Genomic DNA, 26,960 nt, shown 5'->3' with positions numbered 1-26,960 from the left:
CAACACAGGAACTGGGCGATTGTGTACATCCTGAATGTGTACAGTCAGGTGTATCAGTCAATGTGGGACCTGAGCATGACGGAAATGCTGTGGAATAAGGGTGCGGATTGTACTAGGACTAGTTGGGATGGGGGTAATTTTCCTCATAGCAGCTCATATGGTGCTTTGCATTGGTGGCCCAAACAGTGGTGATAACACACCCATATTTTAGCTATTGCTGACCAGTGCGTGCACGGTGTCAAGGCCTTCTCTGTTTCTCTTCCCCTCCAATGAGTAGTTTGGAGTTCTTGGCAGTGGAAGAGCAGGGCCAAGCATTTTGCTCTATATGGATTTCTACATCCACTTTTTTGGTAGTGGAGGGGCAGCAGAAACCCCTGTCAGAAGAGACAGTGGGTTGCCCCATGCCCTACAGAGCCAAGTCAACCAGCACTGCAATAGCCCTACTGCTGGCACAAGCTGAGCTCATCAGCAAAGCTGGTGGTGCCTCTGTGAAAGCATATTTCAGAAAGGGCACAAATGCCAGAGCGAGACAGGAATAGGGTGGGGTGGAAAAAAACCAAACAGTGAGAAGAAAATCCGGCAGACAGCAAGGTCAGTGAAGAAGCAGAGGGAGGAGGTGCTGCAGACACCAGAGCAGAGATTCCCTTGCATATCATGGAGAAGACCATGGTGAGGTAGGCTGACCCCCACCAGCCCATGGAGATTAATGTTGGAGCAGATACTCACCTGCAGCCCTTGGAGAACCCCATTCCAGAGCAGGTGGTTGCCCCCTAAGGAGGCTGTGACCCTGTGGGAAGCCCATGCTGGAGCAGGCTCCTGAAGGACTTCTGACCCATGGGGGACCCACCTTCCACTAGACCAGGCTGCTCAAAGCCCCATCCAACCTGGCATTGAACACTTCCACGGATGGGGCATCCACAGCTTCTCTGGGCAACCTCTGCCACTGTCTCACCACCCTCACCAGATAAAATTTCTTCCTTAAGATCAATCTAAACCTGCCCTCTTCCAGTTTAAAAGTGTTGCCTCTAGTCCTATCACTACAGGCCCTGGTAAAAACTCTCCCTCTTCCCGTAAGCCTGCTCTATATACTGTATGCCTGCAATAAGGTCTCCTGTCACAAATCCTGATCCAGAGTCCTGCTGATTACACCAATTTGTCACAGATGGGTGATTTAGACCAATTAAAGAACCACCTCCAGAAGTATCCGCAAAAGCGGTTTTATTGCAACTTAACAAATTTGGATGGCAAGGATCACTCTATTCCTTACTGCACAGAGGATATAACATTGATTCACAGTTACCAAAACAGAATCAAAGTCACCAATACAAAATCTTAGTGCACTGTTACACAAGGTTAAGCACGATATCAGTCACTTAGCAAAGATCTGCAGTGGGTAAGAGGTCTCAGCCTCGAGGAGTAACCTTGAGAAGTGTCCCAGCTCAAGGAGAGATCACCGCTGGGCAGCCAGCTGCTTAGCAGGGAGAGCTCCAAGAAGATATCCTTAGGCTGCCATATTTATGGAATAAAGTGGTTGGCTCGTAGTCAAATTCCATGTGATGGGAAAGGCATGCATGAAACGTGTTGTACCCACAACTTTCTTTGTTCCTTGACAAATGAGTCTTGGAGGAACCACCTGTTACTCATGTCTTAATCACGTGATGGGTGTTCCAGTTTCCAAGCCCATATACATCAATGCTCACCATGTCCCTCTGCTCCTGTTTTCCGAGAACAGACTGGAACTAGAGAAGTTGTTGGCCAGGTTACACCTGGGCCTTTACCTCCTTTGGACCCTGAACCAAACTACCGCTGGTTTAGTCAGGTAGTCGAGTGGATCTGTCACAGGGACTCAGCTTCCTCCCATACCTGCCACAAACCCACAGGTGGTGGGAGTCCTCTTGCCTCAGTTCATGTGTGTGCACACAATACAGTCCTCCAAAGAGTGGAAGAAATCACATGTCCCTCCTGTCTTCAAGAAGGGCATGAAGAAGGACCCAGGGAGCTACAGGCCAGTCAGCCTCACCTCTCTCCCTGGGAAGGAGATAGAGCAGCTACTCGTGGAAACATTCTTCCAGGCACACTGTACTGGTTTTGGCTGGGATGGAGGTAATTATTTTCTTCACGGCAGCCCCCATGGTGCTGTGTTTGGGATTTGTCACCAAAACAGAGTTGCCAACACACCGATGTTGTAGCTATTGCTGAACCATGTTTGCACAGCACCAAGGCCTTCTCTGTTCTCTCTCTTCCTCCCCAGCGAGTAAATTGTATTTGTGGATGAGGGAAGAGCAGGGGATGTCATTCAGCAAGACAAAGATTTACACTGTGTGTTGGTGGTGGTGTCCAGGGTTTGGCAGCAGGGGGGATGCAGGGGTGTCCTCTGTGAGAAGACACCAGGGGCTGCCTCCCTGCCAGACAGAGCTGGTTCCAGCAGGCTCCAAGCAGATCCACCAGTGCACAAAAACGAGCCCATCAGTGAACTGGTAGGACCTTTACAAAAGCATATTTAAGAAAGGACACAACTGCCAGAATGGGAGAGGAGTAAGAGATGAAAAATATAAGAAACAGCAAACACCAAGGTTGGTGAAGAGGGAGGGGGAAGAGGTGCTCCAGGCACAAGAGCAGATAGTTTCCTGCTATGGTGAATATCTGAGTACGCCAGGTATTTCCCTGCGGCCCATGGAGAAGACCCTGGTGGGGAAAGTAAGCCCTGCAGTCCATGGAGGACTCAACACTGAAGACGTTGGATAATTTCTGAAAGAATGCTGGATGGAGGACAGCCCATGCTGGAGCAGGTTTGTCTTGAAAGACTGTAGCCCATAGGAGGATCCCCATGGGAAAAGTCTCTGAGGGAAGGAGCAGCAGAGAGGAACTGTTATGGACTGACCACAACTCCCATTCCCCATCCCTCTGCACTGCTCAGTGGAGAGGAGATAGAGGAGGTGGGAATGAAGGAGTGAGTGAAGTGGAGCCAGGGAGAAAAGGGTGGGGGGAGACCTTCCCTGGGGAAGGAGATAAGGTCTTCCACCAGCCCCACGCTTCTTCCACCCTCAGCCTTTGCAGTTGCACATGCCTGGTCTGCCTGTTTCCCTTCACCACTGTCACGTTTGTACAAGGCCCACAGACATCTTGGCACGGCCAGTGTAAGCTGGCCTCCACCAAACCTGGAGCCCACCTGGCCTTGGGGTCAGGGAGGAGCCAGGTCCCCTCTGCTCAGGGCTGGGCACAGCTTTCCCCCGGGAACCTCCCTGAGGAGCACTCCTCCTGGGTGCCAGCCTGTGGCCTGGCACAGGTGGCACGGGGACCAGGGCTGCTGGGGCAGGGCTGAAGTAGCTCAGCTGGGAGAGCGTTAGACTGAAGATCTAAAGGTCCCTGGTTCAACCCCGGGCTTCAGCAATCATTTTCTCCCTTAGGTTTTTCCAGACCTGCCTGCCTTCCTCCAGCCTGCCCCAGCCCTGCTTGCTCCTTCACCTCTTGCCAGAGCACTGTCCCAGCTCTGTAGCCGCAGACCTGCAGCTCAGAAGGAGCCTTCCTCCAGCACCACGAGTCCCCAGCCTCCCCCTGGGCAGGACTCTCCATTCAGTGCTCCTCTGGGGTGGTCTCCAGCTCTCCCTGCTTCCCTGCTGCACAGGGATCAAGATCTCTCCACTGCACGGTCTCTGCAAAGACCCTGTCTCTCTCCTCTTTGTCATTCTCCATGGTGCACAGACTGCTCCTCTCCTCACACCCCCCTTCACCTGGTTCTCAGTTCCCAGACCAGAGGCCACTGTCCCCCCACTCCCAGGCAGAGGCACTCCCTGGAGCTGAGGCCTGAATGGCAGCATCCTTCCTCTGGAGGTCTGTCGCAGCGAGACCTCTGATGTGCCCAGGACAGCTGACCAAGCCGTGCTGAGGATCACCCACTGCAGTGCATGGGCGTCATGTGTAGTCACACGCTGGCCTGAGCAGAGTTTCTTGCCCCCTGCCTTGACCCGCCTGCTGCAAGGACTGATGAAACACCTCTGTGCTCCTCTCTGGGCATCAGCCCCAGGGAGAGGGAAGCCTGCCCTTCACCCCACCTCCAGGGATGCTGGCGGGGAGGGGGGTGCAGGGGGAGGCCCGCTACCTGGATGAGGGGGTGAGAGGTTTCTGTCCCCATGTCCCCCCACCGCACACCCTGGGGTGCCATCAGAGCCTGGGGACACCTCACCCCAGGGAGGGTGTTTCCCTCACCCTGTTCCTCTGCTCCTCCTGTGGAGCTGGGGACAGATGGGAGACAGACGGGTGTTGCCCTGGGTGGCAGAGGAGGCTCAGGCGTTTCCTCCTCTCCATCAAGCCCAGAGTGGGTCAAAGCGTGGGAGCAGCGGCTGCAGCAAGAGCCTCCTTCTGCCCCATTGCCCTGCCGAGACGTGGAAGGGGCAATGCTCTGCAGTGCATCCCTGTGCCAGGATCAGGCCCCCGTGGAGAGGCCGTCCTGACTTCCCCCATCTCAGGAGGCTTCAAGTGCTGTTTTCTGCAGAGGGTCCCCTGGCACCAAGGGACAACAGGGCTGTGCTTGTCATAGACGTGTCATGGCAGGAGAGTGTCTGTCCTGCTGGCAGGCGTGAAGGGGATGTAGCTCAGTGGCAGAGCGCCCGCTTCGCATGTGGGAGGTCCTGGGTTCGATCCCCGGCATCTCCAAGGGTGCTTTTTCCCTGAGTCCCCAGCCTCAGGCGGGTACAGGCTGGAGCTGGAGCACTGGTCCTCTCCAGGCACTGTGGGCCTGCCCTGCCCACCCAGGGCCTGTCTGTGGGGTGAGGAGGGCTGTGTGCGCTGCCTCTGCTGAGCCACCTCCCAGAGGTGCTGGACCTGAGCTCAGGTGGAGATCCCATCCCAGGTGGGAAACACCCCCCTGTGCCAGCAGCTAGGGGTGTCTGAGCTGGACCAGCCTGGACAGGCCTGTGGGACTCCCAGCTGGTGGAATGACATTTCGTACCCTGTCCCTGTCTCCAGGTCTTTTTCCCTCTGCCATCACCACTGCCTTGAGCACAGGAACCCAGAGCTGCTGAGGTCAGGCACAGCCCTGCAGAGGTGGGACTGCTGGGGCTGGTACCCACCTCTTGTTCCTGGGGCTTTGGTGTCTCCATCCAGCCCATGCCGGTGGGATCAGGGAGACACAGGCCTGTCCAAAGCCATGCACAGGCAGCAAGGGCCAGGAGATGGTGCCTCAGCTGTTCCCCCACCAAAACCACCTGCAACCCAAATGGGACATGAGACATGGCCTTCCACTGCAGGGTGCTCAGTGCCCCCCAGGAATGGTGGGCCCAAATTCAGAGAAACAAGGTATAAAAGTGAAGTACAGAAGAAGGGTGGTGGGGTGGGGATATCTTCTGAACACAGGCTGTTTGGTGCCAGTATGGACACTGACCTGCGGACTCAAGCTGCCCCAGGTGGGGACCAGGGAGAAGAGCCCAGTGTCTGACCAATGCCACCTCCCTGCCAGCTCTGCCCTCCCCCAGGGGTAACATTTCTCCCTTACTCTGGCACCTGGCAGAACTTTGCCTCCTCCTCATCCTCCTCCTCAGGGAGATGAGCCACAGAGCCTGGGGGTGTGTGAGGGGGCAGCACACCTGAGCAGAAAGAGCCCGTTTCAGGGTGTTTTGGGGCCTGAACAGTCTGGCCCTGCGGGCTGGGTCTGTTCTCTGCAGCAATGTGGGATCATCACTGTACCCCAGATCTGTGCTTGCTCCTGCAGCAGCTCCCCAGGACCTACACAAGGGGCCTGATGGTGAGACCCCCAGCCCTCTGCACTGCTGCCCCACGCTGGGCAGATCACGGCTGTGGAAAGCCCACAGGAGTGGAGAGTTGCAAGGGTGACACCCCCAAGGTCATCATCATGGGTGACACACATGGATACTGCAAACACAGCCTCCATCCCCTGGAAAAGTCCAACCAGGAAAGGTTACAACCCTGCATCTCCACAGGGCCATGGACTGCCAGGAGGAAAGCTCTAGGGACCAGGGCAGAGGAGACTGTAAGCCTGGGCTCCTCCTCCACCCCCTAAGAGTCACTCCAGAGGTGGAGGACCTCCAAGCAGGGAATGATGCAATGCTGCCATGGATGATGCTCTTGGAGACAGTTGGCTCCTCCCCTCTTCTGCTCTAGGGCCAGATCCTGCTGTTTGCAGTGCTACCCACCTGGGGCTGCTCCCCTGCAATGGACACCCAACACACCTTCTGGTCTGCAGCAGAGAAATCCATCAGGGAAGAGGTTGACCAAGCACCAGCAGGACCAGGGAGGGCAGTTTGAGCTCCATGTTCCTGCCCAAGTGTCAAACCCTTCTCCTTTCCTGGTTCTCATGTGAGTCATTTCTCTGCCCATGGGAGCTGGGGCAGGTGAAAGCCCCAGCACAGGGAGAGGGACCCTGGCTCAGCTCCCAGCAGGGCCGGCTTTAGGGGAGGGACACAAAATACCCTCTGCCATGGAAATATGCCCAAATTAGCATCCTCCCAGACATGACCTTCTCCAGACCAGGGGCTGGATGATGACTTTTGGCAGCAGCCCATGTCTCCTGGGGATCCCTTCTCCCTCCCCTGGACTGTCTCTCCTCTGCCTCCCACAGCACTGAGGGAAAGGTCCCCCCATTGCTCCTGCTCTCATCCCCCCTGCACCTGCACACAGGTACTGCCCCCACACAAACCCTCCCTGACATCCCTGGGAGGCAGCAGGAGGGCAGGGCTGGGGGCTGGAGCGCAGCAGGACCAGGGGCTCCCAGGGCTGCCGTGGGGCCTTACAGTCCCTGCCCAGGAAGGAGGCAGCTCTGGGGAGCTACCAGCACTGCTCCAAGGTCTGTGAGGGCCCAAGGGAGCAGGAGCAGCTCATGGAGACTGGGCACCTGGCAGAGCCAGGGAAGGGGCAATCCCAGCCCCATGTGCCCCAGCAAGTGGCTCTGCACCCTGTGCCAGGACAGTGGGGAGCGGAGCTGCCTCCTAACCCCTGTGGGAGGTGATCCATGGGACGTGATACCCCCTGGGGCTGGATGGGGTGTTCAGGGCACTGCAGCCACCTTAGGGCTCGTTTCTGTGGGGCCAGAGCCCAGTGTCACCCCAACACAGCAGCTCTGTCATGGCCTCTGTGCCACGGGACCAGTGTGGCCCAGGCAGGGCCTGGGGGAAAGAGCAGCTGGGGAACCCCAGGGTGAGGAGATGGGCGCTCCCTCTGGGGTGCATCACGGGACCTTGCAGAGAGCCATTTTTGCTGGAAGCTCTGGCTGGCAGGATGGAAATGTCTCTGTCAGCAGGAATATTCCCCAGGGAACATGGGCTCTCGCAGCTCCACAGCCTGACCCTGAACCCACTGTCCCCAAGACGTGCCCCTTCCTCACCACCATCTCCTTGTGCTCTGCTCCCCCTGATCAGCCTCAGGGAGACACCCCAACACCTGGGCAGGCAAGCACTAGCTCTGGGTCATACCCCCAAAGGCTTTTAATAAGAACAAATGTGGAAGCCGGGGGTAAACACAGGAGAATAAAACCAGAGGCAATGCCCGGCTGTTTCTGCTGCCCATGGGAAAAGGCAGACGGTTCCCTGGTGCTCACGGCTCTCCCAGCTGCACAGACCTCTCCTCCCTCCTGGCTGCACCCAGCTGCACGGCAGGGACGGGCTGTCCTGGCCCAGGGCCCAGGGACTGTTGGGCACTGAGCTTTGGTGTCACAGCCTTGGTGTCCTCAGGGGGATGTGCCAGAGACACCTCCTCAGCATCGTCATAGCCTGTGCTCTCCGGGGACAGGGACCAGGCATCTCCCTCAGCTCCAGGGGCCCCAGCACTTCTCTGGGAGCACAGCTTTGGCCCTGCAGGCAGCAAGGCAGCCCACTGCACTTTAGTCCCATGAGGTGCTCCTCCTGGTCTCTACATCACCTTCCCCCCTTCTCCTCACCAGTCCTGAGATGGTCAGATCCCTCTCCCACCCCCGGTCCCCCCAAGGAAAACTCCCAGGGCAGATTCCTCCATCCCAGGATTTTGGGCTTTCAGTATGGCAAGGATTCACCTCTCACAAGGCACAGCACCCCAGGAACCAGCAGCGCTATCTTTCCCTCTCACCTCCAGGTGCATCCCTGGGCCCTGCTCCCTCCTCTGGGGCCCTGGGCATTTCCCAGTCTCCCTGACCAGAGGCAGGATCCTCCCCAGGGTCAGAAACCTCCCTGGCATCATCATAGCCATCCGCTGGGTCACCTCTGGGCAAGACAAGCATGTCTGAAAGGAGAGGAGAGTTGGTGACAGTGAGAAGACACGTCCTGCAGAGCAGAGGATGGGAGGATGTGCAGAGACATGGGGCTCAGACACTGGTTTTGGCAGCACCACAGGAGAAACCCGCCTGTGTCCTCCCCACTCTAACAGTGACACAGCTGTCCATCCCAAGTCTTCAGGGAGGAGAGATCCACCCCTTCCTGCTCCCCATTACCTGGGGCTGACCCCGGACCATCCTCCTCCTCACCGTCCCCGGTCTGGGGCTGCACCTTGGTCAGGGACCCCTCTGAATAGGAGCCTGGAGAGAGGCGATGCAGGTGTTATGGGAGTGCGCTCTGCTGACCCAGCTTGGGCTCAGTGCTGCTGGGGACAGGGGACCCACCGAGCCAGGGCTGTGTGGGGAGGAGAGCTCAGGACTCAGCCTGCTCCCCTGGGACAAACCCCCTCTCACAGGGGCTCCCAGAGCTGCCCCAGGACAGCCCCTTCCCTCACCCCTCCGGTGCCAGGTGGGATGCAGGGACAGGCAGAGAGGGGCTGTCCCCGGCTGGGACGGGCAGAGCTGGTGGGGAGGAAGCTCCTCTCCCACGCCCACCACCTGGCTGCTCTCCCCACACACCCCACAGCCCCACAGCTGCAGGGACCATGGGCCAGGGGGCTGCAGGGGGTCAGCCTTGGCTGGGGGCCAGGGCAAAGAGCCCTGCAGATGTGCCCCCCATTCAGGGACCCACACCCACCTGAGCTGCTGAACCTCGCCTGCTTCTCCCACGCTGGGCTATAACCGATCTCCTCGTACAGGGCCTCAGGGAAGGGCTCCCAAGCTCTCTCGGAGCCTGCGGACAGAGGCAGGGCTGGCTCAGGGACAGGCAGAGAGGGGATGGCATCCTGCTCTGCTCCAGCAGCCCTCTTCCCCTGGGCCAGCCCAGGGCTGGCCCCACAGCACAGCCCCACTGCGCTGTCCTGTCACCGCTGACACTTCTTCAGGAAGGGCAATGTCCCCATGGAGATGGTCAGGGACAGCAACGCCCTCACACCATCCCCTCAGAGACAGCCCTCGTGCCCCTCTGGGCCCTGGGCCACGTCCCTGGTGCTGAGCTTGGAGCAGCTCCTGCCTTTCCTCTGCCCCTGGAGCTGCCCCCTCCCTGCCCCATGGATCCATAGCACAGTCCCTGCCCTGCTGGGGAGTAAGTAAGGGTTGGAGGGAGGAACAGCCTGGGGGCCTGATGCCACAGGGATGGACCCTGCTGTCCCATGCTTCTCCCAGCATCTCCCCTGCCCCACAGCCCCCTCCAGAGCTGACCAGAGCACTGCCAGTGGCACAGCCTCACCTGTCTCCCCTCTGCTCCCATCGCCCCCAGCACAGCTCGGCCATTGCTCTCCTTGCCCCATCCCTAACTCCCCCCGAGTCTGGACTCTCTCTACCCCTTGCTGCTGGTGGCCCACGGTCAGGCAGTCAATGGGGCTGTACATGGGAATGCAGGCAGCACACACTCTGGTCCCCCCAGCTCTGCCTGTACCCCTCACTGACACCCCACAGCACCCCTGGCCTTGCCAGGAGGCATCTTCCCCTGGGACCGCGCGGGAAGGACCCACCTCTGCGCCCAGCCCTAGCGCTCCACGCTTGCCCGGCCAGGAGGGCCAGGAGCAGGCAGAGAAGGGCTCCCAGGATGATGCAGATGATGACGGGCAATGAGACTCTCCCGCTGCCTGTTGGACGGCCCCGGGTGGGATCTGCATGGGCAGGAACACAGAAATAGCAGCAGCAGGCCTGGGAGAGCTGGGGGCTGGGACAGCCCAGTCCTGACCCCCCTTACACCGGGGGTAAGGGACCCCAGGGGAGGAGTGATGGGGAAGCTCCCACCCTACCGGGTAATGACAGCCCTCCTGAACCCCCCCCCCCCCCACCGCTAACCCGGTGACACCTCTTGGGAGTTTCACACCCCGGCAAGGAGCCCCTTCCCTCCAGCTGTGGGTCACAGCCTGGCCCTGGGAAGACCCAGCACTGACAGGGAGGACAGCTTACCTGCTTTGGGGGTTGGTGCTGCCGTCCTGGGTGCAGCTGCAGAGGAGGAGAAGGAGAGCTGGGCCGAGAGGCTGGGTGTGCAGGTACCAGGCAGCCTCCTCTCTGGTACCCCGTGTGTGTGTGTGCACATGTACGGACATCCCTGACACATCCCACCCAACGTGTCCCTCCTGTGGGGCTGGTCAGGGTGGCCAGGAAGGAGCCCAGGGCCATGGGCAGGACAGTGCAGGCAGCCCGGAAGATGCCCCTGGGGGCTGCAGGGCCCTGTGGGCAGAGGCTGGAGGACATCCAGCCCCACAGAAGCTGCTGCCCACTTGGCACCAGGCTCCCAGGCTCTGCACGGACAGCCTTGCTCTCAGGAGCTCTACAGCCATGCTGGGACCCAGCGGGGAAAACGCCTGCCCCAGCTCCTTGCCAATATCCACGTTAGGGGTCCCAGCCCTGCCCCTCACCCGAGCAGTTCACGGCAGCGTCCTCCTTATGCCGGCAGGCACCGCTGTCCCCAGGCCGGGCCCAGCAGTCCTGCAGAGACGGCTCTGTCCCCTGGCACTCCACCTGCTCCAGCCAGATGGGGCCCGTCCCCTCCCCAAAGGCAGCCTTGCCCAGGGCAGACACTGCGGGGCCACAGCCCAGCTGCCTGCATGCCACCTCGGCATCCTGCATGTCCCAGGAGTCGTCGCACACCGTCCCCCAGGAGCCACGGTGCCACACCTCCACTCTGCCCGAGCACCCATTCTCGCCTCCCACGGCACGAATCTTCTCCCTGTCTGGAGAAGGCAGAGACCTCTTAGGGCACGGGACAGCAGGCAGAGCCCTGCCAGCTGAGACAGGCATGCAGAGGAGCAGCTACCTGTGCAGCTCGTGGAGTTTGGGCACGTGGCCCCCAGGGCCGGGGGCGTTTCTGGCTGTCTCCCTGGAGAAGGAAATGCAGCGGTGAAGGGGCTGCTGCAGGGGGGTCGCGTGGCAGACAGCGGGGCTGAGTTCTGCTCGCGTATCCCTGTGCCTCCTCGCTCACGGCAGCAGCTGAACCCCGGTCACTCAGGGGACACACACGGCACACGGTGGGGGACCCTGACTGCTCAGCCCCAAAGGGAGCCTGGTTCACAGAGCAGCAGGAGGAGGGGACGCTCCTTGGAGCCCTGACAGGTCCCTTCTGAGACCTTGCCTGGAGACACCTCTGCCTCCCCCAGGCACTGCTGGGAGCCCGGCTGGCAACTGCTGGTGACTGTGTGGGGCTCTGAGAGCTGAAGTCCCCTTTGTGCCACCACCACCAGCAGCAGCAGCAGCAGCAGGAGGGTCTGGCATGGGAAGGAAAAGCCCCTGTGGGCTTTGTCTCTGCCTTTGACAATGCCCAGCAGGGAGCAGGAGCTGGGGATGCTGGTGCCCGGGTGGCTCAGAGTTACCATTGCAGGTGAGGTGGGTCTCATCTCGCAGGTCATCGCAGGACTCTGGGTCCCAGGGAGCGGAGGGACACTGCCAGAAGGAGCTGTTTCTCTCCCCACACTCCACGCGATCCAGCCAGGCGGGGCCAGTCAGCCTGCCAGAGGTCGGGTATCGTTCCAAGGATTTTGCATCCCCGCAGCCCAGCTCCTTACAGGCCAGCGACACCGTTTTGGGAGTCATTGAGTTGGAGCAAACGCTCCCCCATGTCCCGTTATAGAAAACCTGCAGGCGCCCGGAGCAGGTGGTGCTGTTCTCCAGCCTCAGGGCCACGAACTCTGGGAGGAAAGGCACCGAGGGGGAACAGGCTGGTCTGGAGCTGTGAGAGCAGGGGTACCCCTGCAGCCCCAATGCACTCAGCCAGGCAAAGGCACGGCCAGCAAGTCCCCCTTGCACCCATGGGCAGAGAAAATTCATAGAATCACAGAATCCTAGAATCATCAAATGGTTAGGGTTGGAAGGGATCTCAAAGATCATCTAGTTCCAACCCCCCTGCTGCGGACAGGCACACCCTCCAGTAGACCACGTTGCCCAAAGCCTCATCCAACGTGGCCTTTAAACACTTCCAGGGATGGGCCATCCACAACCTCTCTGGGCAACCTGTTCCAGGGCCTCACCACTCTAACAGTAAAGAATTGCTTTCTAACATCTAATCTAAATCGACCCTCCTTCAGCTTAAACCCATTACCCCTTGTCCTGTCACTACACTCCCTGATGAACAGTCCCTCACCATCTTTCCTGTAGGCCCCCTTCAGGTACTGGTAAGCTGCAATTAGATCTCCCCGGAGCCGCCTTTTCTCCAGGCTGAACAATCCCAACTCTCTCAGCCTGTCCTCATAGGAGAGGTGCTCCAGCCCTCTCATCAGCTTTGTGGCCCTCCTCTGGACTCTCTCCAACAAGTCCCTGATGGACAGACACCCCTGCCCTCCCCACTAAGCCTTGGGCACAATTGAGCTCCTCAGAGACCCCCAGTGGGACTGAGGGGACCTGTGTGTGGGTGGGTGTCCCCAGGATGGGCTTGGGCAGGGGCTCAGAGGCAGCCAGGGACAGCCTCGAGCGTTGCCGGCTCTCCCCTTGGCCCGGCCTCCCCAGGCACTGGGCTCCCACCACAGCTCCCAGCACAGACCTGAGCAGACGACTCCTGCGTCCTCTTTGTGCCCGCAGTCGTGCTTCCCCCAGGACCCTGCCGGGCAGTCCCAGAGAGCAGCTTCGGCCCCGGAGCAGTTCACGCTCTCCAGCCAGATCTGCCCGGAGCCTTCCCCAAACCGAGCAGAGCCAACCGCCTCCACCGCCCCTCCGCAGCCCAGCTGGTGGCAAACGATGGTGGCATCGGGCAGGTCCCAGCCATCATCGCAGACGGTCCCCCAGCTGCCCCGGTAGTAGATCTCCACTCTCCCAGCACAGCGCCCGGACCCGTTCACCAGCCGGACCTGCCGGCTCCCTGCAGTGGGAAGAAACCCCGGCTGCTGTCAGGGGGTGGTGCCCACCAAGCCCAGAGCCTGGGGGGCCCCAGCAGTGCCACTCACCCCAGCAAATGACCCCCACGTCCTCTGCAATCCTTGCTGACAGCATGCTCTCGGGCACGGAGGTGTTGCAGAGGGTCAGGTTGTCCTCACGCCCTGCGCACCGCACCCCTCGCAGCCCCACGGGACCTGTCCCTCTCTCAGGCTTCGGGGGGTTGTAGGCTGTCTCTGCCTCTCCGCACCGCAGCTGCCGGCACACCACGCTGGCCTCCTGCATGTCCCACTCGTCATCCAGGACTCTGCCCCATGTCCCGCGCTGGAAGATCTCCACTCGCCCGTCACACCGGCTCCCTCCACCCACCAGCCGCAGGGATGCAGAGCTGGCTGAGCCTGGGGAGAGCAGCCATGCCCCAGCCCGCAGCAGCACCAGAGAGCCCAGGAACCTGAGGTGCTTCTCCAGGCTCTGGAAACCTCACGGTGCCCTGAAGCTAACCTGTCTGCCCCCAGCCCTCTGCAGTGAGCTTCAGGAGCAGGTTTCCACAGGGCTGGTTTCCCAGTCCCTGAGCCTTCCTGGGCAAGACCCTCTCTGTGCTCTTGCTGGGGCAGAACCACCCAGCACGTCCCTGCTGAGGCAGATGGGGCAGCTCCCGCAGGAGGGAGCAGCAGGTGGTGCAATGGCCTGGGGATGGGCAGCACCAGGACAAGCCTTGCCCAACCTCAGTGCTGGCACTGGCACTGCTGAGACACGGGGCAGCACACACGTCTCTGTCCCTCTCTGCACCCCTGGGGAATGGGGACTGGGAGCCAGTGTCCCTGGCAGGGGGTAGAGCGAGGGGCCCCTTTCTGACCAAACAGGACCAGGTTGGGTCTTGTGCTGAGCAGAAGCCAGGGCAAAGCCCAGTCCTGCTCTGCAGCTCACACCCCTGCTCTGCTGCTGCTGCTGCTGCTGCTGCTGGGGACATGCGGTCAGACCCTCTGGGTGTGGGATTGGGTTCTGTGGGACTCTCTGTGGGGCTGGGACAGGGCTGTCTGCAGCTGGAGGGATGGAGCTGAGCCCCACAGCCCCATCCTGGGCCTGTCCCGCAGCATGAGAGCAGGGGACCCCAGGCCTGGCTCAGTCCTCAGCTCTCCCACATCAGAGTTCTCAGTCTGAGCACATCAACCTCTCCACATCACTCCTGGTGAAGCTGGGGTTTCTCCAGGCAGAAATTCACCCTGCTGCTGCCATGGGGTCCCTTGCTTTGGGCGTCCATGTCACAGCCAAGGGGAAAATGGAGTCAACACAGTGTGTTCCCAGCACTCACCTGAGCAAATGACAGCAGCGACATTCTCCTGGGAGCATGGTGAGGCTCCCAGGGCAGTCACTGGGCACTGTCCCAGGTGGCCTTCAGTCCCATCACAGTGGAATGACTCTCTCCAGGTGGGGCCCGTGCCTCTCCCAAAATGCCCTCCTCCAGGAATGGACTCAGCAAACCCACAGTTGAGGTGGCGACAGAGAACATGGGCGTCCAAGAGGTCCCAACGGGAAGCACAGAGGGTGCCCCAGGTCCCCAGGACCTGGACCTCCACCCTCCCATCACAGTCTGTGCTGCCATTCACCAGCCTGAACCCTGTGTACTCTGGGGACAGAGGAAGATGAGAGAGGCTGCGTTGGTGCTCTTACAACATCGGTAGCTGGAGGACAGGCCACAGGAACAGCCTTCCTTTTCTGCTCCTTCTGCAGTGTCTTGGCGCTGCAGAAAACCACATCACCCCTCCTGCCTTCACACCCAGCACAGCACAGGCCCCGTCCTGCTCCCCGTCCCCAGCTCACACTCAGCATTCAACACCCCATCCTGAGTCCTTACTTGTGCAGGTGACACCAGCATCGTTGGCGTGGGTGCAGGGCTGGTCCCTGGAGGGCCCTCTTGGGCAGGAGGCGAGAAGGGATTCATTCCCCAAACACTGCAGCTCTCTGTCCCAGATGGAACCAACACCTTTTCCAAAATGAGCTGCCCCAGGCATGGACAGGGCTACGCCGCACTGCAGCTCCCCACAGATCACGTCAGCAGCTTTGGGACCAAAGTCTGAGTCACAGACAGTTTTCCACTGGTTCCCGTCACGGATCTCCACTCGTCCTGAGCAGGGGCTGTCCCCTCCAACCAGCTGGACAAATCCTGGAGCAACCAAAGGCCCCTGTGAGGTCCCAGAGCCCTCTGGCAGTTGCCTGACCATGCCTCACCTCATCTCCAAGGCAGCCACAGGCAAAGAGCCTCACAACCATCCCAGCAGCTGCCAGTGGGTGCTGATGGAACAAACACACCAGAGACCCCATTCCACTCTTCAGAAATCAGCACAGCACTCAGGGGCTGGCTTTTCTCCCAAATCCACAGGCACCACTTAGATCAACTGCTGCTATTCTGGAGACCCTGGGCTGCCAGGAACTGGCCCCAGGCCCTGCAGCACCCACAGCTCTTGGCCCCAAGGAGATGGGCCCAGGTGCTGTTGGCTGTTGCAGCCTGCTCTGCCCCACCCAGCTCAGGGCCAGGCACAGGAAGCCCTTGGAGCCACCAGAAATGCAGCCCAGTCCCAGATGGTTCTTGGGCTGTTGGGGCACTGCTGGGAGATGGGACATGTCACAGGGCACAGATGCAGTGCGGGTGTACCTACAGTCACTGTCTGCACCAGCCCTCAGCTCCAGCACCTGCCCGGGGAGGGTCCTCAGCCAGGGCCAGAGTGCACTGCCAGGCCTGCACAGCCCTGGCCAACGGCTGGTCAGAAGGCAGGAGAGCGGGCAGAGGAGCAGCCCTGGGATGACACGAGCTCCCAGTGCAAGGACAGGCACCAAGGAGAGCCAGCAAGTGCTGGCCAATGCCCTGTGACGCAGGGCAGCCAGGGGCTGGGGTAGGCAGGAGAGGCTGGGCAGCAGGTCAGCACTGCCTGCACAGGGGTGTTTCCCTCTGGGCTGGCTCTCATGGGGTGACCCTGGAAGAGGAATGAGGTGGCTGTGGGCCACCCTGCTCTTCTGCCCAAGCCCAGTGATCCTCCCCTCTCAGCAGACCCTCTGCTTTGGGGGACTCGAGCCTGCCAGGGAACACAACCCAACAGTCCCCGGCCACCCTGGGCCCTTCCCTGGGGCTGTGAGTGGCCATGTGAGCTGCTCTCAGCGCCTCTGGCATGAGGGAAACATGTCCTTGGTGCTGCCAGACACCTCCTGTGTGAACAGGAGGAGAAAGTTGGGAACCAACAGAGACTGCGGGGCAGGGTGGGCATTCATCTCCCAGCCCCAGGCACCCACGGAGGGTGGGCTGAGCCACATCAGGGCTCAGGCAGTGGCAGGTTCCCCCTGGGCTTTCCTCAGGGACCAGGGAAACCAGCAATGACAGCCCCAGCTCAGCAGTGTGACTGGCCTCACCGGGCCCTTCTCCAGCACCCCCTTGTTTCCCTGAGGGCACAGCCAGGTCCTTTCCACCATTACGGCCACAAAGGTGGGGAACGGGCTGGCCCCTTACCTGAACATGTCACTCCAGCATCCCGAGAATGAACACAGTACCGTTTATTCCTTCCTGTGATTTTGCAGTCAGAGAGGGCAGACTCAGTGCCACGACACTCAACATCAGACATCCAAATGGGGCCAGATCCTGGCCCAAAGTGTGCATTCCAATGTGCTTGAACAGCAGACCCACAGCCCAGCTGCTTGCAAACCACTGCAGCATCAGACATGTCCCAGTCATAACTACACACGGTCCCCCACTGGCCCTCTTGTTTCACCTCCACTCTTCCAGCACAGCGTCTGCCACCATTTTCCAGCCTCACCTCCGCAGCCCCTTCAAACACCAAAATGAGAATGGTGAGGAGAGCACCGAGCCCCAGACTTCAGCTCTGGAGGTCCCTCCTGACAAAGCTGAGTCACAGGCACCAGTGTGGGAACCCTCCCCCTTCCACGCTGTCCCCACGGCAGTGTCAGGGTCCCTTTTCTCTCCACAGGCTGCAAAGGGCTGGAGGTGCCCAGCTCTGGCCCTGCTCAGCCATTCACCACCCCACAGCCTGTGGCACCTCCTCCCACCAAAACACCCCCCTGCCCATGCCCACCCGAACACCATGCCCAGCCCTACACAGGGCACCGTCTCCTCACCAGCCCAGAAACCCCTGTACAGCCCTGTGCCCACAGGCCCACAGCTCCCTCTCCCACCCAGAGAGGCACAGGCAAAGGCAGAAGTTCCATCGACTTGAGCAACATCTGCCCCTCACCTCAGCAGCACCTTCAAAGCAACCCCATTCCCAGACGTGTCCCGATGACCCCACTGCTGCCCGCTGGCCCCATCTCTTGGACAATAATGTCGGCACTTACCCCTGCACAGCTGCACCCAGAGGAGCAGCCACAGAACCTGAGGGGACAGGAGTCCGTCCATCCCCAGCCTCAGCCTCCTGCCCTGCTGGCACAGCCCTGCGGCACCCCACTCCCTCTCACGCCTCCTGGGGACTCACGGGGACAATGATGATGGGAGGGCAATATATCTCTGTCAATGATGACCCAGCTGCAGGAGGAGCCAATCGAAGCAGCAGCACCTTTTTAGACGTTATCGGGAGCGATCTCCCCTCCGACACAGCCAAGCCCTCCAATGAACTTCTCCAGCGCCGTTCATGACCATATATGAGGGACATAGATGTCTCGCTGTGGGTGTCATGGTCGCTGCATCGGGGGATCCTCACAGGGCAAGCTGGGTGTGGAGGGGAAATGGGTCTGTCACCCCTTGACCCCTGCTGTGGGCACAGGGAGCAATGAGCATCTCCTCTGCTGGGCTCACTCAAGAAGCCAAGGCGTGAGTGTCCAGGCACTGCCAAGCCATGGGAACCACGGAGCTGGGACTGCTCTGGGGTCTGTGTCAGCTTGGAAAGGAAACAGCCCCTGCCCCTGCTACAGCCCCCGCTGTGTTGGGAGTAGCAGCTGGGAAAAGTCCTCGGCCAGGGGAAGAGCTCCATGCCAGGAGGGCTGACTCGCCCGTCCCTCCCCACAGAGCCCCACGGCGGGTCCCTCGCAGGAGCCCGAGCTGGGACATGTCCCTGCCCTGGCAGCAGACACGTAGCCCCGAGGCTCAGACGTGTCCCTGACTCTCCGCGTGTCACCCAGGGGCCGTTATTCCACGCAGGCAGATCAGGAGCTGGAGCCTGCAGGTGCACAAACCACAGCCCACGTGGCCTGGCAGCGCTCGCCATGCTCCCCCCACAGCGCCCCGGCAGGCAGTCTGTGGTTTCCTCCCGGCACCGTGCCCAGGCACAACCCTGCGGGGCCCCCGAGCCACCCCCACCCCGACTGCTCCAGCCAGGGCTGCAGGGGCTGCTCCTTCGGCCTCACAGGCACGGGGCTGGGCAGCTCCCGGCCCCCAGCATGCCCCTCTGATGCACACGCCCGCTCAGCACCGAGCCACACGGCCACAGGCTGCCATCACTGATGTCACCTCACACCCTCCTAGTGCCACCGCTCTCTGAGCAGCACTTATACTGACGCTGACCTCACATCCCTCCCACTGCCAGCGCTCTCTGCTCAGGAGTTACAGTGACCGTGACCTCACACCCTCCTACTCCTGCTGCTGTGTGCTCATGGGTCACATTGTCACACGTATGTTTGTGTGTGTGTGCGCTGTGTACAGGCTTCTGCTACTGTTGGGTCTTCCAAAAAGCCCTATTTGGGTGGGGTCTAAATGGTTATTTTGATGACATCAGAAGCACCCACACAAGCCATATCCCTGCTCTTGGACTAAAAGCTACTCCACTGCCACGGAAATGACGAGCTCATGCACAAGCCATGGGCATACTCCTGGCCTATCCACTACTCAGCCACAGGTGATGTCATAGCATCTACCACTGCCATGTGCCTGTTCCTGGCTTATGAGGTACTCAGGCACCACTGACATCACAAGGACATTCACCAGACATCCGCCAGCTCCTGGCCTATCACCTCCTTAGGCACCAGGAGCCTCACAAGCACCTACAGTACCCATAAGCCTGCTCCTGGCCTATCAGCTCCTCAGGCAAGAGAGACCTGATGGGAACCTGCACAGCCCATGGGCCTTCTCCTGGCCTATCAAGTGCTGAGGCACTAATGATCTCACCAACCCCTACACAAGCTTTTAGTCTTCGCCTGGCCTATCAGCTACTTGGGAACCAGTGACTTCACAACCACCCACACAGTCTATGGGCCTGCTCCTGCCCTGTCAGCTATTCGTGAAGCAGTGACCTCACAACAACCTACACAGTCCATGGGCCTGCTCCGGGCCTATCAGCTCCTCAGCTGAAAGTGACCTCACAAGCACATATCCTCCTATATGCCATGTACTCGTTGTTGAGGTATCCAGTCTCCAGGGACCTCACAAGCACCTATGCAAGCCATGAGGCTACTCTTGGCCTATCAGCTACTCCAGCAGCTGTGACCTAACAAGCTGTTCCTGTAGCTTTAGAAATGTTTATGGAAAAAACACATTTTAACATAATTAATATAATTAATAGGATATAAAATATATTATAATTATTATAATTAATGATATAAAGTACTGTATCTATTTAAAAATAAATAAATAAAATTATTAATACAATTATACACCCCTTGCTATAAATCTCTTTCTATATATCTTGTATATGGTATCTCTTTTCCTATTTGAGCACTTCCTGGTCCAAAGGACACAGGCAGCCAATTGCAAGGCTGCCTGAGAACACCTGGCTATGATGCTGTCAACAAAGGCCTGCCAGCCAATCACCAGGCAGGATGAAAGGAGGCAGGCAGAAGCGGCCTCCTCCCTGGATGTAATGACAGGGCGCTTCCTTTGTGACGTGCCCCTGAGGACAGCAGGACAGGGCGACCGGTCCTGCCAACCAATCACAGGGGCTGCTTGAGAACACACGGGGGTGACTGTGTCAAGAAATGGCCATTAGCCAATCACAGAGCAGTATGCCGTTCACCAAGATGGCGGCTCATGGCCACGGAATGGCAGCACCCACTGTCCTGGAAGGGTGGCCAGAGCAAAATGGCGGCCGCGGTGTGTGTAGGGGAAGGGCCTTCCGGGTCTGATGTAACCCGGCAGGGGTGGCCGGTGCTGCCAGCCAATCCCAGCAGAGCACATGCCCAGCAGAGGAGAGGGACTTGCAGGGCAAGTGGCCCCTGCGGCTGCTGGGAGGGGGCGGGACTTCCCCCGGCAGCTGGTGGGCGGGGCAGCTGCAGCGGCGTGTCTCCCATAGCAGTGGTGCCTGTGCTCCTGGCGTGTTCCAGGGCAGGGATCCCCCGGCGCACCAGGAAGGCACCCAGGGAGGGACAAACAGCCCAGCCAGAGCTGGGCCGCCAGAGCTGGGAGAGCCTCCAGTTCCCTCCCATCTCCAGAGCCCGTGTGGGACTGTCTCACAGAACAGACGGGTCCTTCAGCTGACAGGAAACACCGGCCCTGGTGGAGCTCTGGGGGCAGCTTGTCTGAGCTTCTCCTCCTGGGGAACCTGCAGCTGCCCCAGCACCGCCTGGAGTCACCGTCTGACACCGTCACAAAAGGACCCCTCGCTCTGGGGGTGTGGGACTGCCGGCACCTGCACCAGCAGCATCCATAGTTTACTGTCGCTCACGGCATCCAGCCAAAGCCTCTCTTCCTCTCATCTGTCTGTGGGGGTGTGGCAGGAGCGTGTCTGATCCCTTCGGAGTATCTGGTCAAGGACCTGTTTCAGTGCAACATGGGATCCTAAAACAGTGAGCAAAGGAGGAAGCCATAGACAGGACCCTACAGGGACCCAAACCTGAGTGGCAAACGAGAAGGGAGGCAGTGACGGGAACCAAAGCTGGTCAGTCACGCTAAGGGATGAAGGCATGTGAGAGGGTGAGAGGGTTTATTCCAGCAAGGTTGTCTGATTGGGGACCTTCTCATTTGGGAAACCAAGAGAAAAAGGGGAAAGCAGGAGCAACATCTGCTGAGACACAGACTTGACAAAATAAGCACAGCCAATGACAGGAAAGGAACTTTGCCAGGCACACTAATGGATGGGCCATCAGGAAACTACAGGTGCTGCCTCCAGGAAGATCAGCTGGACTTTTCAACTGGCATGGTTGTGAATCAGAGGGACACTGGACTGTGGGGGATGCTGGAATCAACAGAGCTATGCAAAGCCATGAGGGACATGCAGCGGAAGGGGAAGCAGGGAGGAAGAAAGAGGGGAGTAGACAGGAAATGGCATAACAGAGGCCAGTTGCATGTAAAACTAGATTTGGCAGGGCAAAGGGGATGGAGTTTTGAACAACAGAAAGGGCCAAGGGCACTGCTGGTGTCTGAGGAACCACCAGGGAAACACCTTTGAAACGTTCATAGGGATGAGGGTGCGTTCCTCTAAAAAAGTTGTCCTGGTCAATAGCCCAGCTGAAGCGCCTCTAGACCAATGGACGCAGCCCAGGTAACAAAGAGAAGGAGCCCAGCACCATTGTGCAGCTAGAAACCTCATGGCTGGTGGTTACTACAGGCCACCTCACCCAGAGGAGCCTTTTGATGAAGCCTTCTTTCTTCAGCTACAGGAAGCATCACGCTCAGAGGCTCAGATCCTACTGGGGAACTTCAATCCCACTGGCATCTGCTGGAAAAGCAGCACAGCAAGCTGTAAGCAGCCCAGGAGAGTCGTGGAGTGCATCGAGCATAATTTCTTAATCCAGGTGATAGACAGCCCATCCAGAAGAGAAGCGTTACTAGACCTGTTGCTTCCAAGCATGGAAGAACTAATCAGAGGGGTCAAGACTGATGGCAGCCTGGGCTGGGTCTACAACCCTGTATTATTACTATGCTTTTCAACAGGTTCTTCCACTGGAGCATTCCAAGACTGTGAAAGGGCTGTTTTGTCCTTCACCTCTATGTCAGCGCATGCATTTTTGCAACTAGTCTCAAGCTACCCTAGCTAATGGAGAGCTAAGTATCTGCCTTTACACAGATTTAGTTTTTCCTCTTGCTTTGCAGTTATCTTCCAATTGCTCTTAGTTTTGGGTTTTCCCTCACTCTTAAGGTTTTAAGAGGAATGTTTAGGAAGAATTCCTGTTACTTCTTTCTCGGACTTGATCCAGCATAGGTGAGATTCCACACTTTACCTTAACATACCCTGACTCAACGCTTGGCCCTGTGCAGAGTCACATCGCTGTTCTGGAGTTTCCCTGGGTGTTGCAGAAGTGCAATACTGCCCCAGGACTATGCAGATGAGATTTCAGCTGTTTTAAATAAAGTTCAAACTGTAGCAATTCCACTTAAATGCTTTCCTTTGTTTGTGGAGCAAGTCCTCTGTTAAAGGAGGACTGAAAGGAAAGTTACTCATACCTAAAGGCTCGGTGAGGGAGGCTCTTTGATATCAGACTTCCTGCAAACTTTGCTGTTTTCTGTTTGCTTTCTTAGCCGGTTGCTGTACGTGTGGATTGGAGGTCCAGATGGAAGGGGTGAGGGATGCCTGATCAATCCTGGAGGAGCAGCTCTGGATTGAAACTGTGTATGGTTAGTAACTGAGCAAGAAATTGCATTGCAGGAATTAGAGACTCCTTTGGTTTTACTTGTATAGTAAACAGTGAATGTGAAGTCACCTACACTTCTGCTGTGGCAATGGATGTCCCCATAGAAACTAAGAAAGAAAGTTATAGAATACTTACTTTTTGCCTTACTGAGTAAAAAGCAAAGGGAAAACAAAAAAGTATCTTGAAATTGTTAACCTTGACTTTGGGAGGGCTGGCTCTTATTAATATGGCCTTTACATAACACTTTGTGACATAAGGCGTTAGCCTAAAAATACAAGTGAAAGCTCCTAGCTGTATTTTTGTATTTCCCTCATCATGCTTCTTATCAAGGGTCTGGTCCTGTGCATTCTTCCAGGAAATGAAAAGCCGTGGTTGCAGCGTGCTGTGTGTCTGTGTGCAGCCGAGGGGCTAATAACCACCCTGGGCTGGAGGCACTCTGTGCCCTGTCCCCAGAGAAAATCCAATGGCTGTAGAGGGCACCTAGGCCTGAGCCATAACCCGCTCCTGTGAAAACCAGCATCTTCCTCTCCCCCAGGACCATCCCAGTGGGCTGCAGCCTTTCCTCAAATCCTGCTGGGCCAGGCTGGACTAAGCAGAGGACAGTGGGGTGTTTTCCAGCCCAGAGCTGAGGAGGAGGGGGAGTGGTGGGCTGTTGAGCATTCCTTGCTGCTTCCCAGCGTGCTGGTCAGCATGGACTGCCCTTACCTGTGGCTGAGGGTTTCTTCAGCCATCATCTACCCCTGTGGCTGGCTGGCCTGGGGTGACAAGCTCTGAGCGTGGCCCAAGGGCTCAGGGCTCCAGGCTGCTGGACCTTGTGCATTTTTCTGGGGGGAATCTTAGCAAAACAGTAGTCCGGGGGCTGATTTCTCTCCTGTTCCAGAAGATACAGCCTGTTGACCATATCAGCTGTTTGACCTTCAAGAAATTGACAGAAATCAAGAAAATCAAACTGGGACTGCGCGTCCTTGGGCAGCTCCTCTTTGCTGGGGAGACCCTGTCTGAATCAGCCTGCTCTCTTCACCCAACCTTGTTTCTTATTCACACCTCATCTCTTTTCATTTCATCTGATCTCAAACTTCTAGATTCATAGAATGGTTTGGGTTGGAAGGGACCTTAACAATCGCCTTATTCCAACCCCCCTTCCATGGGCAGGAACACCCTCCACTGGACCAGGTTGCCCAAAGCCGCATCCAACCTGGCCCTAAACACTTCCGGGGATGGGACCAGTCTGCTTTCTGCAAGCCTAAGGGCGCATTAATTAACGTCCTCCAGTAGATTGCCTAGCTCTGGCTCTCTACCAGCATGTGGCCACTATGCTTGGCTGACAGAGGCTTTCCAGTGAGTCCTTTTGCTTAGCAGAGCATGAGAACTGCACCTACCCCTAAGCAGGTCTAGAACAAGCAAAAAAAAAGGTCTAGCCTTGGAGGGGGGTTTTTTTGGAAAATTACTGGTTTTATGAAAATTGGAGGAGTTTTGGACAAACTTTCCAGCTCTTCAGTCCCCAGACTTGCTGTTTCAGCTGGGATAGAGTTAATTTTCTTCCTAGCAGCTGGTACAGTGCTGTGTTTTGGATTTAGGATGAGAATAATGTTGATAACACACTGATGTTTTTTCTTGTTGCCAAGCAGACAAGGACTTTTCAGCTTCTCATATTGGCCTGCCAGTGAGAAGGTGGGAGGCACCCAAGAAGCTGGGAGGGGACACAGCCAGGACAGCTGACCCAAACTGGCCAAAGAGATATTCCATACCATATGTCGTCATGCTCAGTATGTAAATGGGAGAACTGGCTGGGAGGTGGGCAGCTCAGGAACTAGCTGAGTATTGGTTCTGGGTGGTGAGCAATTGTGCTGTGCATCACTTGTTTTGTATATTCTATTATTGTTATTACTAATAATAATAATTATCTTCCTTTTCTGTCTTATTAAACTGTCTTTATCTCAACCCACTAGTTTTACCTTTGTTTTCTTTTCAGTCCTCTCCCCCATCCCACTGGGGGGTGGGAAGTGAGCAAACAGCTGTGTGGTTGTTTTAGCTGCCTGCCAGGTTAAACCATGACAGTTCTCCAAGTATCTCCCTACGTATTAAGGGACCCTCTGTACACTGGCTTGAAGCCGTGTTTCAACTTGTAGTGGGAAGATCCTACTGCAACCTAAACAGCTGTAGGGGCTGCGTTGGTGAAGGAGATGTGTGATGTGCCACCAACGGGGACTGGGCATAACGAGAAACCTCCTTGCCAGCTATAGATTCCAATGCACCCACTGGTGAGGAGAATGAGAAGAGCAAGACCTGGTGAACACAGTGAAGAAGCTGGTGGCAAAGGCTCTGACTCCATGGCCTTAGGTGTTCCTCATCAGAAATCTCTGTGACATCTACGGGCTCAGTTCTATGTGGAAGATCCTCCAGGTAGGTTATTTCTCGAGAGCCTTATGCCAAAGCAGAGCTGAGGGGGGCGGGACTGACCAAGCTCAAGCCCTACATAATTTACTCACGGGCTCTCTTCCAGTTGAGAAGCGTGACAAGCCCCTGCAGGGTGCAGTCAACCTCTTTGTGCCTTTCACTTGCTTCTTAGGATAACAACATGCATCTGTGTTTTTTCAGGGTAAAACCACCTGGTCAGATACAGCACTGATGTTTTTGGTGCTGGAGAAAGCACAAAACCAGCTAAAGAGCAAAGATTCCATGGAAAACCAGTGCTTGACTGGTTTCAGAATCTGTCGCAAATCTCACAGGACGCTTCCGTGGTTTTTGTTCTGGAATCATTGCTTGGTCTTGAACCGTTGTTTTTTCTAGAACCATTGGTTGATATGGAACCTCCTGGAAACAGGAGGTTTCCGTCTGTGTTGATGGAGAGCTGTGGCAGCTCCCTGCTGCCAGGGGACACAAACGAGACTTTGCATGGACACTGAACCTCATCGGTGAAGGCAGAAGACCCCTCACAGGGAGGTGCCATATCGGTTGCCTTTGCTTACATCTGTTTTGCTCAACTTCTGTAGTCTGTGATGAGACAAACATAGAACATCCTCTGGTTGCCTTCCATCCCAGATGAGCTGCTGGAAGACCAACTGAAGGAGGTCATGGATGCTTTGGGTGATGGTGAAGCCCTATGCCTGCTGGAGGTGGCCTTCCACACTGCACTTGCTCTGGCCTCATCCTTGAGCCACATCACTCACCTCCTCAAGAACATCTGCTTCAAGCGCAATGTGGTGAAGGGGAGTCACAAGGCCAAGGTTCACAGCTCTCTCCACCCCACTGTCCTGGTGCAACGTGCCCTCGCAGACAGGCTTTGTTTTGTCTGCTTGTTGCTTTGTAGATCATTGTTCCTCTTCCTTCTTGTTCCTTGGGCTGAGAAATAACTGCGACCATCCATCTGAGTCTACTTCAAATGTGGATGAGATGTATGGTCTACCTTGCTGCCTCACTTGGTCCCCCTTCGCTCACCAGAAGTCTCTCCCTGTTGACAGTGGCCATGCAGGAGGACCCTTCCTCTGCACTGCTTTGCCTTAGAAGCAGAATTGTTCCTCAGATAGGTAGGAAGCGAGGCAGGAAGATGGTTACCCCACGCCTCACTTTCTATCACGTTTCTTTCCAAGGGGTCCTACCTTCCCACCATGCCTAGAGACCTGCTTTTTGATGAGGAGAACTGGAAAATTGGTGCGACGGATAAGAATCAGTATTGGGGGAATTGGCAGTCTTGCTGCTCCTGTGCATGGAGGGGACCCACCAGCAACTGATTGAGATTGGCCAGGGGACAGACGGAAGGGATTAAAGACTCCTGAAGGCCATCTCTGTCCTTCTGTTGAGTCCTTCATGATCTCTACCTGGGTGGAGAAACTTTGGGTCCCTTTCTGACAAGCTCTGTGAGAGGCATGTGGTGGGGCTGGATGCCAGGAGCTGGGAGACAGACCTGTCTCCCTCTTGGTGAGCTTCTGGCCACGTTCCTATCACAGAGGGTGTCGTGGGACATAGCTGACTAACTGTATCCTCTTTCACACGTAGCTTGCCAGTGTGGCTCGTACTGGATTGTCACCAACATAAGTGTCACCTTCGGGCTGGTGGTCTCTGCAGCTCTGTCTTCTTGTGCTCTTATTGCAATCTTGTCACCTCCATAGGAAAAAGTCAGGCTTGGGATGAGCTTCTCAGGTCTTCTTCTGGCTCCCAGAGGTGCTCATCCCCTTTGCACCACCTTGAAACACATCTTGGCCTCTTGGCCTGGCTGTTTCTACTGGGTGGTCGCTGTAGATGCTCCTCCTACTGCCCTGCTTCCCTCCTAATGTGGACTCCAATGTCGCCTCCGTGTCAAGTGGTCCGTTACCTGCAAGAGCAGCTTCAAAGCTCAGAAGCCAGCTGA

The 26,960-nt window shown here is 57.4% G+C and overlaps 1 protein-coding gene, 2 non-coding genes and 1 pseudogene across 3 annotated transcripts; 3 read left to right on the top strand and 1 right to left on the bottom strand.

Annotated features, from left to right (window-relative positions):
• LOC142598829 (scavenger receptor cysteine-rich type 1 protein M130-like) overlaps positions 1–26,960 on the top strand; it is a 351,168-nt pseudogene that overhangs the window by 108,705 nt on the left and 215,503 nt on the right.
• On the top strand, positions 3,318–3,390 carry TRNAF-GAA (transfer RNA phenylalanine (anticodon GAA)). Its single transcript has one exon. It is a non-coding gene; the product is annotated as a tRNA-Phe (tRNA).
• On the top strand, positions 4,582–4,653 carry TRNAA-CGC (transfer RNA alanine (anticodon CGC)). Its single transcript has one exon. It is a non-coding gene; the product is annotated as a tRNA-Ala (tRNA).
• LOC142598838 (antigen WC1.1-like) lies at positions 7,434–16,912 on the bottom strand. Its single transcript, XM_075738264.1, has 14 exons — positions 16,614–16,912; positions 14,970–15,278; positions 14,427–14,741; positions 13,186–13,512; positions 12,786–13,100; positions 11,623–11,937; positions 11,070–11,132; positions 10,672–10,986; positions 10,220–10,255; positions 9,790–9,927; positions 8,934–9,029; positions 8,414–8,497; positions 8,053–8,205; positions 7,434–7,802 (listed from the first exon to the last, which is right to left on the bottom strand). The coding sequence occupies exons 1-14, from the start codon at positions 16,822–16,824 to the stop codon at positions 7,546–7,548; spliced, it is 2,934 nt and encodes a 977-aa protein (XP_075594379.1). The 5' UTR covers positions 16,825–16,912; the 3' UTR covers positions 7,434–7,545.

Source organism: Balearica regulorum, chromosome 31 (genome assembly GCF_011004875.1).
Source record: "Balearica regulorum gibbericeps isolate bBalReg1 chromosome 31, bBalReg1.pri, whole genome shotgun sequence".
Classification (NCBI taxonomy): Eukaryota; Metazoa; Chordata; class Aves; order Gruiformes; family Gruidae; genus Balearica; species Balearica regulorum.
This window is presented reverse-complemented; position numbering and strand designations above follow the sequence as displayed.